Here is a 19,782-nt window from a genome sequence, read left to right on the forward strand (position 1 = left end):
TTTATTTTGTTTTGTAGATAGATATAAAGATAGCATTCACTGTGGTCTGTTTATACATGCAGAGTGTACTTTTGTTCCACATTTCCTCCTCTTTCTTTCCTTCTCCCTCTCAATCTTCTATTTTGTTGACCTTCTCTCTATGGTATACTATTGTTTCTCCTATTGCTTAGTTAAAGAATTTAGGGCTGAGTATGAAATGCTGGATTTGAAGTTTAGTTCTGGGTCTTAAATTTTTTAAATCCTAAAATTTGACTTAAAACATATAGTGAACTCTGGTTAAAAGCACTTTATTGATTACAATATCAATTCACAACACATTATTTCACAAAGCAGCTATACAAATAAAGGAATAAATCACTGTAAGAAAGATCAATGAATACTGTTAAATCATGTCACAAGTCCACAGTTGTATGGTTTAAAGCTTTTATAAGAGGCTTTAATCTAGCAAGTTTACCTTTTCCAAAATTAAACATACTACTGACATTCATAGTCAATTGGCCACAAGTGTGTAGATACATCTAGATGAAGAAAAACATTTTCAAAATTCTCTAACAAATTATTTTAATCAACTTTAAAGACAGTTGACATAGATGCCTTTGGATAAGAAAATGCAAATGTTCAGATGCTTCTTTGAAAGAAAACAATAGGATAGAGCACCATTGTGTAAAAGACAGAAAGGCTTGAAATATCCTACCAAGTATATCACTGAAGTTATGTTAATAAATAAATATGATGTAAGATTTTGTTGGGTACATTTAATATGAGTTCGAACACGTTTTTCTTAATGTTGCATTATCATACTGTATTTTACAAAATCAATCATTGTACTTAAGAAAAGTGACTTTTTAAGAAAGTTTTGTCAACATGTAAAACATTTGCTAAAATACAAGGTGGTACCATCAGTCTGATAAAATTTAAAACAATGCTAGCGTAGACATTCTAGAAAATATTTTAAGGTGTACCTATTTTAACCAATATTTTGAAATATAGTACTGAATTTGAGCCAACACAAGATGAATAACAGAAGAAAAACTAGTAAATCAAGTATATTTCATATCTACTTAATCCAATTTAAGATAACGGTTTTATTTATGGGACTACATTTCCTCATTTTCTCACCTGTGGATGATTTTAAAAATTCTCACAGGAGATAAGAAACAACTTAAAATTTTACTTCCCACAATGGCAAAAGGGAAATGTGAAGCTGAACATAGTACTTAATTACAAGCCTGACTTAGGTTCTAAAGATTCTAGAAAGAACATTCATTGCTAAAATGACAAGGAACCCATTTAGGGGACTGTTTAATCAGCTTTTCCAAGTTAAACTCATCAACAATAAGTAACACGTATTGCATTATAATTTAAAACTTGAGACATTCACATCAATGCCTAAATTTCCCTGAACATTTTCACTTTTAAAACCAGCAGGGTTGGAGCTCAGTTATATAGCAATGGCACAGCATTTTTCTTTAAGGTTTTTTTTTTTTTTTTTTTTTTTGTAATTCTGAATGGACAGAATGCCTTTATGTGGTGCTAAAGATGGAACCTGGTGCACCTCACATGCTAGGCAAGCATTCTGCCACTGAGATACAGCCCCAGCCTGGCACAGCATTTTTTTTTTTTCTTTTTAACCAACAATCTGTCACCTGGAGAACATTTAATAGTTTAAAATCCAACATTTCAGAAACATCTACATTTATTATCTCAGGGAAACTAGCTTATACTACCCTGCAATATTAATCAGCTCAGCTAAGTCTAAATTGAGAATTGCTTACTAGGTTCTCTAGCTACTGAAATACTAAGCCCATACCTCTGCCTCTATGAATTTAGAATTCAATATGGTGTATCACAACTTAAATTTTGAGCTAGGAAGGACCTTGAATATTTGGTCAAACACTTTATCTGCTAAAAATGAATCCTGTCCAAAGTGAAGGAAATATCCTTGCTGATGACAGGAACTGCTTTCTTGAGCAAGGATTTGGGATGATTTGCCTGGTGATTATGGAGCTTTAGAAAAGAACATGTTCCTTTAAAATATTCTTGCCAGAGGGATATTGTGCATGTGTGTAGTTCCTACTACTTAGGAAGCTGAGGAGGATCCCTTGAAGCCCAGGAGTTTGAGGCCAGCGTGGGCAACATAGTGAAACCCTATCTTGTAAAAACAAACAGACCATTCCCCCAAGATCTCAAAAAGCAACTCTGTGATATAAAGAGTCTACATGTAACCTGCTGAGGCACATTGTGTTTACATGTTGCTTAAAAAGGTAAAGAAGAAAAACTAATAGGTACCAGATAACTGCAATGTTTTTTTGTTTGTTTGTTTGTTTGTTTTTGAGAGGGGGGCCAGGAATTGAACCTAGGAACCCTTAACCACTGAGCTATGTCTAGAGCCTTTTTTTTTTTTTTTTTTTTAAATTTGAGAAAGAGTCTCACTAAGTTGTTGAGGCTGACTCTGAACTTGGGATCATCCTGCCTCAACCTCCAGAGTCACTGGGTTTCAGGTGTGCGCTACCACACCTGGCTGCAATATTCCTGATGATGCAAATTCTTTAAAATTGAACTGGCCATATTTTTAAACCTTGAAAAACTTAAGATCCAAACTGCAATTATATACTCTGATTTTAGGAAGTCTTATGCACAAAAACAGAATTAGAAATTCAGCTGAACTCAAACTGCAAATAAACAGATCTAGCAACTGGAACCCCTAGCACTAGAAAGCTAAAGGTTTCATAAGGTAGTTACTGTTGTAATTACACTACTTTTTCACCAACTGGTCTTATGTACAAGTGTTCAGTTGTGGTCAGTTTTCAGTTGTCTAATACGAGAGTTGCTTTAAGTTCTCTACACAAACAGTAACATTAAAATAAATGTCATTTAAAAATGTTAAGACGATAGGATTCTAGCATGTATTATGTTTTTCTGACTAAAGTCTCTTGTTTCAATAACTTTTAGCAGAAGATAACATACATATGTACATATATATCTATATACACACATATCTATATAAGTGTGTGTGTATATATACATGGTTATTATAATAGAAGTGCTTCCTTGAATGGGATTTTAGAATGAACTACCTTTTTTTGGAAATGGATATGTTCCTTTAAAATGTGGCTTATCTCAAAGAGCTACTCTTTATGAAGTGATATAAATAGTTCACAAATAATAATAGCAAAAAGTTGACAGTAATACTAATTAAAATACAAATATACACTCACACCTGCCATCTACAATATTGTTTTGGTCCTTTATCTTAATTTGCCTTTATCCTTTTATTCTCTATTATCAACTGGCCTTAATAAACAAAACTGACACTGATTTCATTGCGACTGATGCACATTTTAGCACATTCATAATATAAAAATGAAAATTTATAGGTACAATTTGGGTGTACTTAGATTAGGGTTACAGGTTATCAAAAGTTAACACACAACTATCTTAACACACAACTATTTGAACACACAAATATCTGAACAATAACTTAACAGTTTACCAAGTTACAAAATAACAGTGCACTGCTATATATCAGAATAACCCATGACTTAAGCATAAAGCAAGACTAACAATCTTCTATTGTCAATCATTTAGATCTACTTGTAGGAAAAAAATCAAAGAAGTGAAGTATTATTGTTTAGATTGGTGGAAGGGACATTGTAGTAACTGACCTATTATACTTTTGACAAGTAGAAGAATTGTGTGGTATATTTTTCTGAACTTTCAGGCAAAAGCTGCTTTGATTTTTTTTTTAAATTTTGCTTTAAAGTAGAATCACTTAGACACAGATAGTCTTTGAAGCAAAACCACTTAGAAACCAGTATTTTGTGGGATTGAGAGAAGATTACTATAGGAGAGCAAAAAGCTTAAATGTTTCATTTTAAGAATTTGAGAGAATAGATAGTTTATATCAAATAAGATTTTATATTACATAAACAAAATTCATAAAGCCACCTTATTACATAACAAATCAGTGCTAGCAAATAGTTGAAGTTTATACTTCTCTGAAAAATGTTAATGTTGTCACACTAAAATTTTCATCTAGATGTATGTTAGTAAAGAATACTAGGACAGAGTCTTTAGATGCAGGGACAATCCAAATGTGTATCAAACTTCTGAAATATAAGTAAACCCCTACAACTTAGATCCAGAATATGAAATCAAGAGGAAGGTGCAACTCAAGAGGAAGGACTACTCAAAAGTGCCAATTGATCATGATCAGTCTTTTAAAATGCCAAGAATTATTTATATGCTAGTATACTTTTTACTAATATAATAAATTCTAATGAAGTTTCTTAGAGATGTCCAACATGTCAGAGTGAAATCTCTATCTCTGCCCATTATAAAGTGAGCACTTATTTAGACTGACATCATGGCAAAGAATGCACTAATGATTCCCGTCATCTACCCATGCTCTTAGTAAGCAATCAGTATCCCTTTCAGATTAAAAAGTAATTCAGGATTCAAGGGGACTTCCCTCAAACAGCACACACACGTACAGTATCACTTCCATCTATTATTGTGCCTTCCATTACAAAACTCAAAAATGTGACATTTCTTATGTATAAAAAGTTTAAAATGTGGTTCTTACCAAATGCAAACACAATGACCAGCTGCTATAAAGTGTACATTCTATTCTGCATAAAGAAATAATTAAACTCAGTACAAGCAAAAATTCCTCAATGTTAAATTCACCCAACTTCTCAAATTAATACACTTGGTCCTTCTGAATTTCACAGGTACCTTGCCTTGCTTGTTTCCCCCATTTTTTTTGTAGTTTCCCAAAAGCTGCTTTTGTATATAATAACCCAATAGAAAAATCTTCACCTGCAAATAAAAGGTAGATTTTTTTTCACAGCTATAGGCTGTAGTATTAATTTCTCCAGATTATCAATGGAGAACAGAAAATATGTATGACACTCTTAATTCCAGATTCTAAGAAAACTGTCCCAAGATCCTGTTGCCACAGCCATGCCATCATCAGTCACACCTAAACAGCTGACACGGTTGTCATGACCAGCAAGGACACCTAAAAAAAATAGTTCAATACAAAGTTAGCAACCATTGTTTTAGTATTTAAAAAGTATGTACACAAACATTTTAAAGGTATGTACCCTGCTATGTACTTAGCAGGGTAACCAGGTTCCTTTGAGTGGGCAGACCGCAATAAGTTAAGACGTACGTAAAACACACCTTTTTGTATTATTTGAATTGTTGATATATACATCAATTTGTTTTTAGTTTTTTAAAAAACATTCTGTAATTAAGCTATTTTATATCTAGAAAAACCACAGTTTACATCACTGATATGTTCATGATATTTCAATTTTGCTACTGAGCTGTGCTTTCAACAAAAATAAAATTTTAAGTGAAGTTCAATGAAGTAGACTTTTTTTTTTACAAGAACAAAAACATGAAAGTTGCCTTATATCTCTATTTCCAATACCAACTATATATATTTCTAGAAAAACTGAAGTTTACATCACTAGTATGTTCATGATATTTCAATTTTGCTTTCTCCATATATAGAGTTTATTCTGTTATCCACCAAACATTAACCGTGGTTAAAATGTTGGTTATAACTCTAAACCATCTAACTCAATGAATTTTTATTTCCTTTCATCTTAAACTCACTTGATATCCTGATCACTACACAGGATAAAATGAAGTATCCATTTTGGAGAGGGTTTGGGAATGAGAAATGTAAAAAAAAAAAAAAAAAAAAGTTTTTTTTTTTTCAGTACTAGGGATGAAACCCAAGGATGCTCTACTACCAAGCTACCTTTCCAGCCCTTATTTTGAGACAGGGTCTCACTAAATTATCAGACTGACATTTAACTTGCAATCCTCCTGCCTCAGCTTCCCAAGTTGCTGGGATTACAAGTGTGTACCACCAAGCCTAGCTATAAAGTTTACTTTCTAATTATGGCTTCCAGTTTTTTTTTTTTTTTTCTGGAAATCAGCCCTCAAACCAGCAGCTAGATTATGCATTCCAGGTAGAAAAGTAAAAGATGCATCTGGGGTGGAACATGGCTAGTCCAAAGGGGGAAAGGCTGTAAGTTATACTACAGGTTCCCCATTGAAAGCCTGGCTAGATCATCCTTTAGTGAGCCCTGCTGTCATCACACCCAACCACAGCTGGATATATGGAGTTTCAAATAGTTTTGGTGCCTCGTAAGTATGAACAAGAAGCCAAGAATCACCAGTCTTTTAAGGAAATAATCCAAAAATAAGGACAGGATAGAACAAAAAATAGGAACATAGAAAAAAAAAACAATTTGGAAAAACAAAAGACTGTGCTTGAAGAAGAAAACCTTAAGAAATAATTCACTAGTAATCTCAAAGAAGCAGAATACATCAATCAGGAGAAAAATAATAGATGCCATAAAAATGAGAGACAAAAACAGCTCTTAAAAAGATGGCAGCAAAAATGGAAACCAACACTTAAGGGTTGAAAGAAAAGATGAAGATTCCAGCAACTCAGGAGGCTGAGATGTGAGGATCCCAAGTTCAAGACCAGGCCCAGCAACTTAGAACAACATCATATATATAGTTTATCCTTCAGCAACATAGAAGACCATTAACTCAAAAAAATCAGAAGGACTGGGGATATAGCTCTGTGGTACTGCTCAAGACCCTGGATTCAATCTCCAGAACCACAAAAACAAACTCAAAAAAGTTCACCAAATACCCAGTGCAATGGATGAAAATGGATCCACTCAAAGACAAAAGAAAATCTGAGGATTCATTAGTGACCAGCTCATCAGAACCAAAAAGATAAAATCTAAAAAAAACAACTCCAGAGAATACAAAAATACTGTATAGCAAAGGATGTCATTTATACCTCATTGTTCAGTAGTAAACACTTCTTAAAAAGTCATATAATACACAGTGCTGTTGTTTATGAATGTAAACAAAACCAGCTGTAAGGGAAAACTGGAAGATGGGAAGCATGTGGCTACTGAGGGAAGAGGGATGCTAAGCCATACCCTTGCCATCCATGACAGTAGTTCAACAGAGAATGCCTCAAAGTTTCTTAAAAAGAAAAAAAATATCAAGTAACAGCAATATAGTCCTACTTAAAGATATGGAAATATATAAAAGTCTAAAGTAGCTAATTTGGAAAGTGGAGTATATGGGTTAGAGTCAAAGATAACAAGTCACATAGAAACATTCAATTGCTTAAATATAATTTAAAGTAAAATTTTGATTTTTTAAATAGGAAGGACAGCAGAATAAAATAGACACTACTATTGCTGTATGTATATACGTGACTGTACGACCAATGTGATTCAGCAACCTGTACACTCAGAAAAAGGAGAAATTATACCCCCATTTGATTCAAATGTATGATATGTCAAGATCATTGTACGGTCATGTGTAACTAATTAAAACAAATTAAAACTGCTTTAATTTGTTATTAACCACAGCCCCCGATGTGGCTTGATTGTGTACTCTAATATTTGAGAACCTGCAAGGGAGAAATCCGAGAATGAGACTAAAGGAAGATAATAGGTCTATATTCTATGCCCCACAAGATCTGTTCCAAGAGGAAGACAACCCACAGCAGTTAAACTACTTCCTGTCAGGTTTTAAGAAAACTGAGATTTATTATAAAAATCATATTCATTATTCATCTTTATACTGAAATTTAGCAAACAAGAAAATATTACGGAACTCAATGTTACTCTTCAGAACCTTAAAAAAAATACAGACAATAGTTTGTAGGTCCTCTCCAAGGGTAATGACAATGAACACAAAGGCTCTGAAGCTCCTGGGGACTTATTTACCAACCTGCACGATCTCCTTTCAGCGTGTCCCATACGTTACAATTAAAGTCATCATAACCAGCCAGCAGGAGGCGCCCACTTTTTGAGAAAGCTACAGAAGTGATTCCACAGATTATATTGTCATGAGAATACAACAACAACTCTTGGTCTGCTCGGAGGTCAAAGAGCCGGCAAGTAGCATCATCGGAGCCAGTGGCAAAGGCATATCCATTTGGAAAAAACTAGAAAGAAAAGCAACACACATTTATTCCACATGTGTACATGAAAATCATGGGAGGCAGTTCAATAACAGACTGGGTCAAGGCAGATCTAGACTAGAATTCCAACTTTGTTATTTACCCTGTAAGTGACTGCTAGACATTAAAGAGTTTAAAATATTCTGGGCCTTAGTTTCAGAGTTAGGATTGAATAAAATGACATGCAAAGCACCTAGTCCACTGTTCAGCACATAGCAAATGTTAATACTGGCTCTGCTCCTCTGCTATGTTTATTAAAACACTGAAATCAACAGGGGATAGAGCAGGGAAGTGCTGGGGAAGTGATACTGGTCAAATTATATTGTTACATTGTGTAAAAAAACACTTAAGTCATGTATTACTATTTATAGAATAAGGTGGCATGTGTATTTAAGTATAAGTGCATATGCATGTGTGTGTATATATATGTATACATATATACATGAAGATTTTTGAATATTTGGATATTTTGAATATATATAAAGAAATATTCCAAAATCATATTATGAGATATAGAAAAGATTTTATAAAAGAAAACATAAAACATTACAATAATACTAGGTAATAAATGAGTAATAAAGAAAACTATGTATGGTTAGTCTGTGAATAATATTTCTGATACTGGGACTATACAACAACGACTTTTTTACAAAGGGAAAATCACATTCTTTCATATGTTTATCAGCCATCTATATTATTTTTTGTGGACAGATTTATTCATGATCTTTATGTATTTTCTTCCTTTGGGTTGTTAATTTTTTGATTTAAGGGAATAAATGAATATAAATTCATCTGTTTTCTTGCTTCAAACGTTATTTTACAGTCTTATTGTTTGTCTATTAATATTGTTTACTTTAAAAATATGCAGCACAGGAGGCTGAGGCAGGAGAATCACAAGTTTGAGGCCAACCTCAGCAACTTAGTGAGGCCCTAAGCAACTTAGTGAGACTCTATCTCAAAGTGAAAAATAAAAAGGGATGGGATATTGCTCAGTGATTTAGCATCCTTGAATTCAAGCCCCAATACAGATAAACACACACACACATACGCAGTAGTTTTACATTTTTGTGCAGTCAAGTTTATCTTTCCCTTGAGATTTCTTCCGTTGCTTTCTATGAACCTTCTCCAGGTTGATAGCTGATAAATGTTGTTATGTTCATTTTAATTTCATTTTTCACATCTTAATTTTTATTCATCTGGAGCTTATTCAATAAACAGCATTCAGTGTAAGAATCTAATGCAATTTTCTTAATAGTTCAGCAATTGTTCCCTCTGTTAACTGATTTTTCTATTTGATTGAAGGGAAGGAAGGAAGGGAAAAGAAGGAATTATAGAATGAAATTGACAAAATTTTGCTAGGTACACATTTGATTTTTAAAATAGTTTTTGTAATCCAGAATATACAGTGAATTTTTTTCTTTGGGTTTCTAGATAGCTAAACATACCTCTTTCAAATAATATTTTTCCTAGTTTCTAATGCATCTCTTATTTTCATTGTAATCAACTATACTGGCTGGAAGTTTCAGAATGATTTAAATAATGGTGATTAGTGTTACTGCTGTCCTCTTGCTACCAGGTGAATGCCTTTGCTGTGTTTCACAATCCAGGTGTTGGTGGGGTAGGCAGTGTTCACAGATTAATCAGTTTCTGGAAATGCAAACACTTATAATGCTTTTTAGGATGGTGAAAGCTTGGTCCTGGTGGAGGTAGTGTCTCCACACTAAATGAGCAAATTCTTTTCCTTTTCAAACTCCTTGAGGGCTTGATAAGCCTCTCACAATTTCTTCCTTCCAACTTCTAAGCATCCCTTCATCAGTCATCCCTGACTACAGTGCCGTTCAGAAGGTCCTCTGAAAAGCAAGATTTTACCAAATCCTTACAGCCCACTCACACTCTAGTATTTCTGATCATTTGTTTTCATTTTAATAACAGCAAAACACTCTTGTCGTTCCTTTGGAGAAAGTCCAACACTAACTTACATGTCCAAATAACTTACATGTCAAAGAAGAAATGAAAGAAAATCAGAATTCTGAACTGAATGGAAATGAAAACACAAAGCATCAAAATTTGAAGGACATAGTTTCAAGCAATACTGAGAAAGAAATTTATAGGTGTAAGCTCCAGTATTAGAAAAGAAAATAGTTTCAAATCAATATCGGTTTCTGCCTTAAGAAACTAGAAAAAGAAAGCAAATGACATCCAAGTTTCATTCAATTGAAAAATAATAAAGATCTGAGTGAAAAATCCATGAAACAGAAAACATACAAACAAAATAGGGAACATCATTGGAAACAAAAGCTGAGGGTTAGGGATGTGACTCAGTGGCAGGGCACTTGCCTAACATGCAAAAGGCCCAGGGATCCTCAGCACCAAACCAAAAAAAAAAAAAAAAACAACAACAACAACAAAAAACCCTCCAAAAAAACAAAAGCTGGTTCTTTGAGAAGATAAGTAAAACTGCTAAGCTTCCAGCTAGAACTATTCATTTTGCCAGGGCTGCCATAACAAGGCATCATAAACTGGTGGTTTAAACAACAAAATGTGTTGTCTCATAATTCTGTGAGCTAGACGTTCAATATCAAGAGGTCTGAGGGCTGTGAGGGAAGAGCCCGTTAGGCCTTTCTCCTCTGCTTGTGGATGGTCATCTTCTCCCTTCTCTCTTCATATCTGTCTTCTCGTTATGCTCAGCTGTCTTCAAACCTCCCTCTTTCATAAGGACACCAGTCACTTTGGAGAGTGGCCCACCCAAACCAGGAGGACCTCATTTAGGTAATTACATCTGTAATAAACCTGTTTTAACAAGGTCACATTCTAAGTTACTGGGGCTTAGGGCTTCAACATATAAATTTTGGATGGACACAATACGGCCCACAGTACCAGACTATTCAGGAAAAAGTACAAATTACCAACACCATAAATGAGAAGGAAAAATCCTACATATTCTACAAATATTAAAAGAATAGTAAGGAAAGAGTATAAAAAATTTAAAACCAGTAAATTTGACAGTGTAGATGATATGAATCCCTTAAAAGATACAGACTACCAAAACTCACTCAAAAAAAAAAAAAAATAGGCCAGGTACAGTGGTGCATACCTATAATCCTGGCAACTCAGGAGGCTGAGGCAGGAGGATTGTAAATTCAAGGTCAGTCTCAGCAAATTAGCAAGATCCTGTCTCAAAATAAAATTTAGGAAGGACTGGGGTATGTTTCAGTGGTAAAGCTCCCCTAGGTTCAATCCCCAGTACAAAAAAGAAAAGAGCCTACACCTAATATGACATAAGATCTGGAGTTTAAAATCTTTTTGAGGAAAACTTCCTGGCTAGAGAGCTTCACAGATAAATTCAGCCAAGTATTTATGAAGCAATAACAATTCTATACAAACTTCCAGAAAGCTGAATAGGAATAGGAGGGAAGGCTTCCCAACGCCTCCCCTGAGGCCAGCATTATTTGATACAAAAAAAGCCAGACAAAACATTTCCAGAAATGAAAAATAGAGCAATGACTTTATGAACAGGAATGCAAAACTTCACAACAAAAATTTCAGCAATCAAATCCACTAATATATAAAAAGAATAATGCATTATAACCAATTGTGGTTTGTCTTGGAAATGCAGGGGTGCATTAATATTTAAAAATCAGTGATAAATGTCAATTAGCTTGATTTAATGCATTCCATGGTGTGTGTATATATGTATGAACATAACTATGCATTATAAATATTTAAAGATTTTATTTGTCACTTATACCCTTTTAAAGCTGGGGTTGGGGAGAGCCTTGATAGGAACAGCTGCATTTGGTCCTGGGAATGAAATTAATAATTCCAATTTATAATTATTAACAATACTTTTACTGCCAAGAAACACATGGAGGTCCCACAAATATAAACTCAAGTATAAAATTTCAGAAACTCAGTGAACTATTCAGTGAGGTTTAAATGGGTCTTGCCTACAAATCAGATATTATGGCTTGAGTTCCTAGCACACGATAAACAGTATGAGAAAATTTTGGGGAAATTAAAAGTCACCACTGAATATAACTAGAAAGTGAAAATACAATAAAGTTGGTTATAATTCCATCTGAGACAAAAAAGGAATCATATCTTCTTTTGAACCATTTGACAGTGTGGATGATTCCAAAAGAAAGTCTCAATATTTATTTTAGTAAAGATGGTGATAACATCCAGCCCACCTCCCCGCAAAAGGCAGAAGAAAAATCAATCAATGTAAATTCACCATTTTAACAGACTGAAAAGGGGAAGCTACACACGACTGTCTCAATGGATGGAGAAAAGGTACCTGATAAAATTCAATGCCCTTTCCTGATTTCAAAACTTAGTGAATTAGGAATACAAGAGGACATCCTAGCCTGAGAGACATGCTGGGGTGAGTCGGGAGGGCTGGGCTTGCCAGCTCTAAGACTCTCAAACCAGGCTGACCTCGGGGTGGGGGTAGCAAAATATTTACTTTCTCTGATGTTCTCCTTAAAATCATGTAAAAATGACTTTCAATATGTAAATGATAAAAACTTAACCATATTTTAAATCTGAAAATATCTTCTTATAAAATTAGAATGTCTTATACATCTGTCTTTGGTGACAGTGGTACTTTTGGAAATCCCAGGCACATCTATACACTTTGGCATCTGACGTACATAGGGACATTTGCCTGTGGCAGAGTCCCACATCTCCTAACACCTTCCCCTGGATCCTCACCATTGATAATCGTTTTGAAGGCTATTCAGAATGTCACTTTTGCTTATCCTATTTATAAACACATATGACTAGTTCATTCTCACATATACTGAGTACTTTTTGTCTGGCTTAATCAACTTACAGTTCTCTATTTTTTTTTTTGTTTTGTTTTTTGTTTTAAATGAGAGCTCATGCAGACAGTAAATGGCAGAACTAATATTTAATCCCAAGTATGGCTCACCTCAGAAGCTACACTCTTTACACTAAACAGCGGCCTTTTCATTTGTTACTGGTCTCTCTCCAGGTTGTTCCCTTTGGCCCAAGAGAGTTGTTTTTCTCATCTGAACACACTGCTGTGTTCAGATGAGATTTGGTCCTGCTTCTTCAAGGTGAGCTATCCCTCTAATTTGAAAGGAAACCTGTATTCTGGGCTGGGAGTGTAACTTAATGGTTGACTCCTCACCTATCATGCTCAAGGCCTTGGGTTCAATCCCCAGCACCATATAAACAACAACAAAAATGATTCTTATGTTTCATCTGCAAATGAAAACCTCTGGGTTAAACTTTTTCTCACATAAAACACTATTATTTGGAAATTTGATGTTAAAAGAGGACATTATTTATAAGAATCCTTGAGAGCAATTTTGTTATTAAAATCTTGCCACAGAGGTCAAGACTTTAAATGCATAATACATTTTTTAAAATTTGCAATTTCAAAACAAACAAAAACAAAAATGTGATGCACTTACACTGACAGCATTAATATCTGAGACGTGTCCTGTGAAAGACTGTCTACACATTCCATCTCGAATATCCCATAATTTGGAAGAGGCGTCACAAGCACCAGAAACAAAAGTGCGCATGTCAGGACTCAGAGAAAGACTCATGACATCTCCAGAGTGCCCAGTGAATGTGGTGGTCTGCTGTGCAGTTTCTATGTCCCATAAAGCACTGTAATTATAAAAAAAAACAAAAAAACAAAACAAAAAAAAAACTCCTCAATGACCAGTATTGTGTCTGCTGTTAGCTCCTACAAACTACCCTCAACCTCCAATCAGTGTACTTCTGAGATAAACTTACCAAGTTGTATCTCCTGAACTTGTAACAATCTGGCTGTCATCTAAAAAGCGACAGCAGGACAAGTAACCTGCAGCACAGAAAGTAGAAAATTTTAGGTTATATCACTGATCAAATAAGCCAAGCATCACATGGAATAGTAATATTCTTTCAAAAATATAACACCCGGGTGGCGAGTGCGTCTGTATGATCTATAGTTCTGCTTTTCATTACTTTAACTCCACACTGTCTGCAACTAACTTGTATCAATAAGTTCTACTGAGGCACTCAGTACCTCAATGACATTGGGCACTCTGAAGGTTACAAAGCTGACGACAACATCTAAGACAGTTACCCAGGAAAGAAGATGCTCCCTTACACACCTAATTACAATCCAAGCTGTTAAGAACCTGGGAGGAAACCTTAAAAATGCAGAGAGAAGTGAGAACATCCATGGAGGTTTTATGAAAGATGTAGCATATGAATGCCCAGCGTCTCTCAGTACTTCATAGTATGGAAATGGCAGGGAAATACTGTGCTAGAGACTTTTGTAAAAACACAATAAATAATTTTTGTAATGACAAAAAATCAGATGGGTAGAAATCAAAGGAGTGGCAATAAATTCCTAATTAACACCACTAACCAAGTACTACACTACAGAACTGTGAGGTGCACACTGGCAAATAAGGCAAGCCAATATCACACAGTGCAAAATGCTCCTTTCATGTATTATCATACATACTTTTGATTATATAACTGAGTAAAGATGCCATGAATCCCATACTTGTTACATGGTAGCAGAAAAGATATATAATTGCATTGTCTTTTTATTTTATATTTTTCATGATTGTTTAAATTTTTATAGTAAACTTATCATTTTTTACAGGAATAACTGCTATTTTCAAAAGAAAAAATAAAATTGTGGGGAGCTGGAAGTAGTACAGTTCCTTGGAAAAGCATGTGGTTAGCATGCATGAGGTCCTGGGTTCAATCTCTAGTACCCAAATAATATTAAAATAAAATTAAGGTCATTGATGTTTTCTTGTTTTATGTATAGGTGTTGTAAGTTTTTGTCATTTCTTAAGCTTTTTAATATTTTAATTACAATGCCCTACTGTGAAGAAGTTTGGACTTACATATATTACAAGGGAAATTAGTTTATAGTAAGATTAAAAGGTAAGTAAAATGTCCATGAGAATAAAATTTTCTCTGAACAGTTTAAAAATGAAATCACAAAAATATCTACTTGAAGTGAAACTGGAAGTTTTGTACTAATTTAATCCTTAATCTACCTTTTCATTTTTTTTATCAGTGGAACCTTTTAATTGTTCCTTCTATATTATTCTTCTCCATGCTTGGCTTACTTCATTACATGACTTTTGTTGCAGACAGTGTGAGTGTACTAGATTTGTTTGCTTCTATCTAGTCTATTGTTTTAAGTGTTGTCAGGAGGACTTTTGGTTTGACCAAGTAGTTTTGCAAAGTCTTTCTCCACCTGGTAACATATGAATGTATAGAAGTAAAGCTAAAAATTGCAAACCTTGTTTTATTTGTCATACCCCTTCTGTTGTTTATGAATTGATGTTATTTGAAAGCTTTTTTTAATGTTAAAAACAATCCAAAGAGAGAAATCTTTACAAAGATGAAAAAAAAAATTAAGGTCATTGCATGCATGATTTTTAAAAGTTATCATTTCCCTATTTCAGAGTAATTTCTATTCTTTCCCCGTTAATACTCATCCTTTAGTCAGTTGAGCCCAATTTGTCATGTATCTTGGGTCAGTGAAGTCTAGGGAAGAAGCAAGGTGGGACAGGAGAGAAGAGTGTTTAGTGATGCTCACCTGTGTGACCTGGCAACTCTCGGCTCACTCTCACGTTTCCCTCTCTGGTTTTTAAGTTATATATAGAGCAGATGTTGTCCAGACCTCCACAAGCAACATAATTACCAGATGGGGCATAAGCACAGGTCATCACCCAAGAGGATCTCAAAGGAATAGCATGCATCTATGAAACAAATAGGACCCACAAACTATCACTATGGAAAGATTACAAACACAGCCATTTATTTTTAAAATCTACTTACAATGAAGTAAATATTATTAAAATTAAATACATATAAGAAAAATAAGCCAAATAAAAATATGACAACTTGAAAAAGTATTTATCTTTCAAAATTATCAAATTTAAAATACCAATCCACATACAAATGCCTTTTACTATTATTTCTGCATTATTAAATCACTCGGAGTTAAGAAGTATTGTTTTTAGAAATTTCTTTTAGTACAAGCATGGACATCAGGGTGTTCCAATGCTAAAATACCCATCTGAAACATTAAGTGGCACGCAAAAGAAGAATCTCCTCCATAACACCGGACAATAAAAAGGAAGGTAATTAACAAGTATCAGTTCGTTAAAGAGGTTCTTTCACAAAGAGATGACACTAGCATCCCTGCATTAATAGGCACAGATTCTGAGATCTCACTCAAACAATGGTAATAGTTGTCCGCAGATCTAGTCACACCTGTCTGGTGACTTTGACTCCAAACTTCTGCAGGTCACATGGAAAAACTGAAGGTGTCTGGAAAAACAAAGCTAAATGCTCTGTATGGGGAATGAACACATCCCATGCCTACTACTATGCTCTTCCTTAACCTAAAATAATGTTTTTGAAGTGCAGTTTTTAAAAAAATGGAGTTGAAAGAGACATGCTTAATGCCCATTAATACAGAAAAACTGTTATATAGTTATCTTAGCTAGCTTTAAAATCTCAAGCAGCTTGGGGTATAGCTCTGATGGAGTACATGCCCAACATGTGCAAGTGTTGATCAACACTTTTGGTGCTATTGATCAAACACTGGGTTTGATCAACAGCACCAAAAAAAAAAAAAAAAAAAAAAAAAGAAGTTATTATTTCACTAAATAATTACTGGGATTTTTATAAATATAATGGGATTCCTTCCAGTGGATATATTAAGAGAATCCTGTATTTGACCACCAAGAGACCTAAACAAGTTGTAATTTGCCTCTAATCTACTATATCTTCCAATTAGTTCAGAACCAGAAATCAATGCCTAGATTGGGCCAAGGAAAAGCTTTATACTAGCCATCTAGCTTACCCATACTAGAAATAAAAATCTCTGAGTCTTTCACATTAGAATATGAGATTTTAAAAAAATAATTTATGTAAAAAAATTTCTAAAATTTCAATATAAATTAGGAAATTCAAGCCAAACACTCTGAACAATATTCCTGTAGTTTGTCCTTGGAAATAAAAAAAAAAAAAGGACTAAACATTAAAAGCAAACACTAAGCCTAAAGAGAGGATCTAGATTAAAATAAATAAAATGTTAATCTCAGAAGGCAAATAAAGTTTGAAGAAAGAATAAAAGAAAGAATTGGTGGACAGCAAAACAAACATAAGATTACTTAGAAGAAGGATTAAGAAATTCTACCTTATTTGTTGTATAGCTATCCCAAATAATTAATTTTCCATCTTGGGAAGCACTTACTAGTAGCCTAGAGGAACAAACACAAAAATAATTTGATACTTAGAGGAAAAAAGAGTTTAAATTAGTTATGCATTGCATTAATGTAGGACAGTTCAGAAAAGAAAGTAACAAATTTGTCCAATAAAAACCTGATACCAAGAAATGTTCTTCCAACTTTTAAAACATTTATGCTACATGTCAAAAATTTTGAACACACATCATAAAATTTAGCAATTTGACTGAGAATGTCTGTGGCTATGATTCAACATCATTTCAAGTGATTGGATTTATCAGTCATTATTCAAGGTTTTGGTAGACATTAGCTGACTGGCTGTCTCGTTTAGTATTACCAATTAAATTGAATGGCAGTAGAGTATATACAGAATTAAAGGCACACTTCATTCAATCTAAACACACCAACAGGGATCTGTGAGTGCACTGCAGTGTCACAGGTACAAATGTGGCCCTATCTCCATCCTTGAGTTCTCTACCATCTGGAGGAGAAAAGACGTTTGTGTATATTTATAATAAGTCAAGGGAATGAAAACTGTCACAAGAGTGGTATAAAGTACATCCTACAGGAAAGTAAAAGAGGAATGAATAACTGATACTTGAATTAATTAAAATTCAGTTGGTAGAGTACTTTCCTCACATGCACAAGGCCCTGGGTTCAATCCCCAGCACCACCACCAAAAAAAAAAAAAAAAAAAGAAGAGAGAGAGATAATGCATCTTTAAAAATGGAATTAACAACTAAAGATAGAGAAAACTGTGTATTCTAAGGGTAGGGCTGAAGTATGATCAATGACAACAGGTGGAAAAATACAGTGAATGTTTCAGGACTGGGTCTTCCAATTTTGTAGAGTTTGTGAAAAATAGGAAACATAAGCTAAGAAAAGTAGACCAGGTTTAACTACAGAAAACATTATTTGCTATTATTTGTTTATACCCCACTATGGGGTATAAACTCTTGACTAAGTACTTATTAGTCATTGAATTTTTAATTTTGTTCTGGAATTATATTTTTCACCATGATATAAAATTTAGAAGATTAAAAAAAATTACCTTGCTAAGCCTAATCCCCAGCAGCTCATCTGAGTTCCCTTCCCCTTAGGAAAATAACATCATTTCTCTTTTTTCTAGGGGCGGGGTGGGGGGGCGGGTGGTGGTTACCAGGGATTGAACTCAACCATTGAGCCACATCTCCAGCCCTATTTTGTGTTTTATTTAGAGACAGGGTCTCCCTGAGTTGCTTTGTGCCTTGCTTTTGCTGAGGCTGGCTTTGAACTCAAAATCCTCCTGCCTCAGCCTCCTGAGCCGCTGTGATTACAGGCATGTGCCATTGTGCCTGGCTATCATCAGGTTCTTAATGTTGTAAATATTAATTTTGTTGTTACAAAAGGGAAGATCTGATAGTGGAGAATAGGAACCCATGGAAAATTCTTCAAAAATCAATTGGCATCATCAGTTTCAGAATGGGTAGGAAGACAATGTGAGGCAGGTTCCTGGGGGACTTGTTTGCTTTTGAGAAAGAAAGGATGACTAGTGTTGTTTCAATTAACAGGATTTCAGGTTAAAATTCTGCTCTATCAACAAGGCAAATTATTTTTACCCTAAATTTTTTTGTTAAGAAAAAGAATACAGTATTTGCCTTAGCTCTATGTCAATTATATAATCTTATCTATCCCCTCCTAAGAGGCACACAGGGTATATTACTTCTCTGTATCCCATTTATATCCAAGAGAAACAAGTGAGGGAGGCTTTCTCTGCTTACAATTTTAGTGTCTCTTGGAAGCAGAGAATACATGTGCAACTTTAATTAAACAATATTTTCTGACATTACACAGTAAGATGAACTAAATCAAAGAAACAAGGTGGTCTCTGAGGCAGCAGGCAGATTTACTACTGCCAGATGTGCTGGATAAAGTGGAGGCTGAACTGAAACCCTAGGAACACAGTGAACAGTGGTAACCAACCATATATCCTGTAAGCCACAGGTGTGTCCAGATGTGTGTGTGTGTGTGTGTGCACCTGCTGATGCTCAGATTTAATTTGAACATATGCATTTATATGTTGAGTTGGGGGAGTAAAAAAGATGTAGTGAATAAAAATATCCTTGTTTCATGTAATTCGATCCTCTGTGAACTGAGGTAGTAAGAAATTGTAGCAATATCTATTAATTTGCACACAGTGTTCAATATATATTTGCTTATTAACTGAAAGGGTTAATATATAATAAAACTGCTTGGGGCATATTTAAAAAACAAAGTATAATACCCTACTGCAAAAAAAGAAACCCTCTTTGAAATAGTCTTCCCAGCTCATATGATAAAGGTCTTTTTGAGAAGTAAACTGGCTTTCTCGATTAAAAGTTTTTAAACTTTCAGGATGCAGATATAGCTCAATGGTAGAGGATTCAAGAGCCCCTGGGTTTGATCCTTGCACCAAAAGAAAAGTTTGAATATTCTTAGTGAAAATAAAGTGTTCAGGGGCTGGGTGCGGTGTGCATGCCTGTAATCCCAGTGGCT

At 34.4% G+C, this 19,782-nt stretch overlaps 1 protein-coding gene across 1 annotated transcript in view; it reads right to left on the reverse strand.

Moving 5' to 3' along the window:
- Positions 1–271: 271 nt before the first annotated feature.
- GNB4 (G protein subunit beta 4) overlaps positions 272–19,782 on the reverse strand; it is a 44,312-nt gene continuing 24,801 nt past the window's right edge. Inside the window, exons 5-10 of the mRNA XM_081301249.1 lie at positions 17,220–17,283; positions 15,609–15,771; positions 13,793–13,859; positions 13,462–13,663; positions 7,789–8,005; positions 272–5,023 (exon numbers count right to left, since the gene is read on the reverse strand). Of these exons, the coding sequence (XP_081157375.1) occupies positions 4,917–5,023; positions 7,789–8,005; positions 13,462–13,663; positions 13,793–13,859; positions 15,609–15,771; positions 17,220–17,283 (820 nt within the window). The 3' untranslated portion in view covers positions 272–4,916. The remainder of the gene's footprint in view (positions 5,024–7,788; positions 8,006–13,461; positions 13,664–13,792; positions 13,860–15,608; positions 15,772–17,219; positions 17,284–19,782) is intronic.

Source organism: Spermophilus citellus (assembly GCF_964194105.1).
Source record: "Spermophilus citellus genome assembly, chromosome: 7".
Taxonomy (NCBI): Eukaryota; Metazoa; Chordata; class Mammalia; order Rodentia; family Sciuridae; genus Spermophilus; species Spermophilus citellus.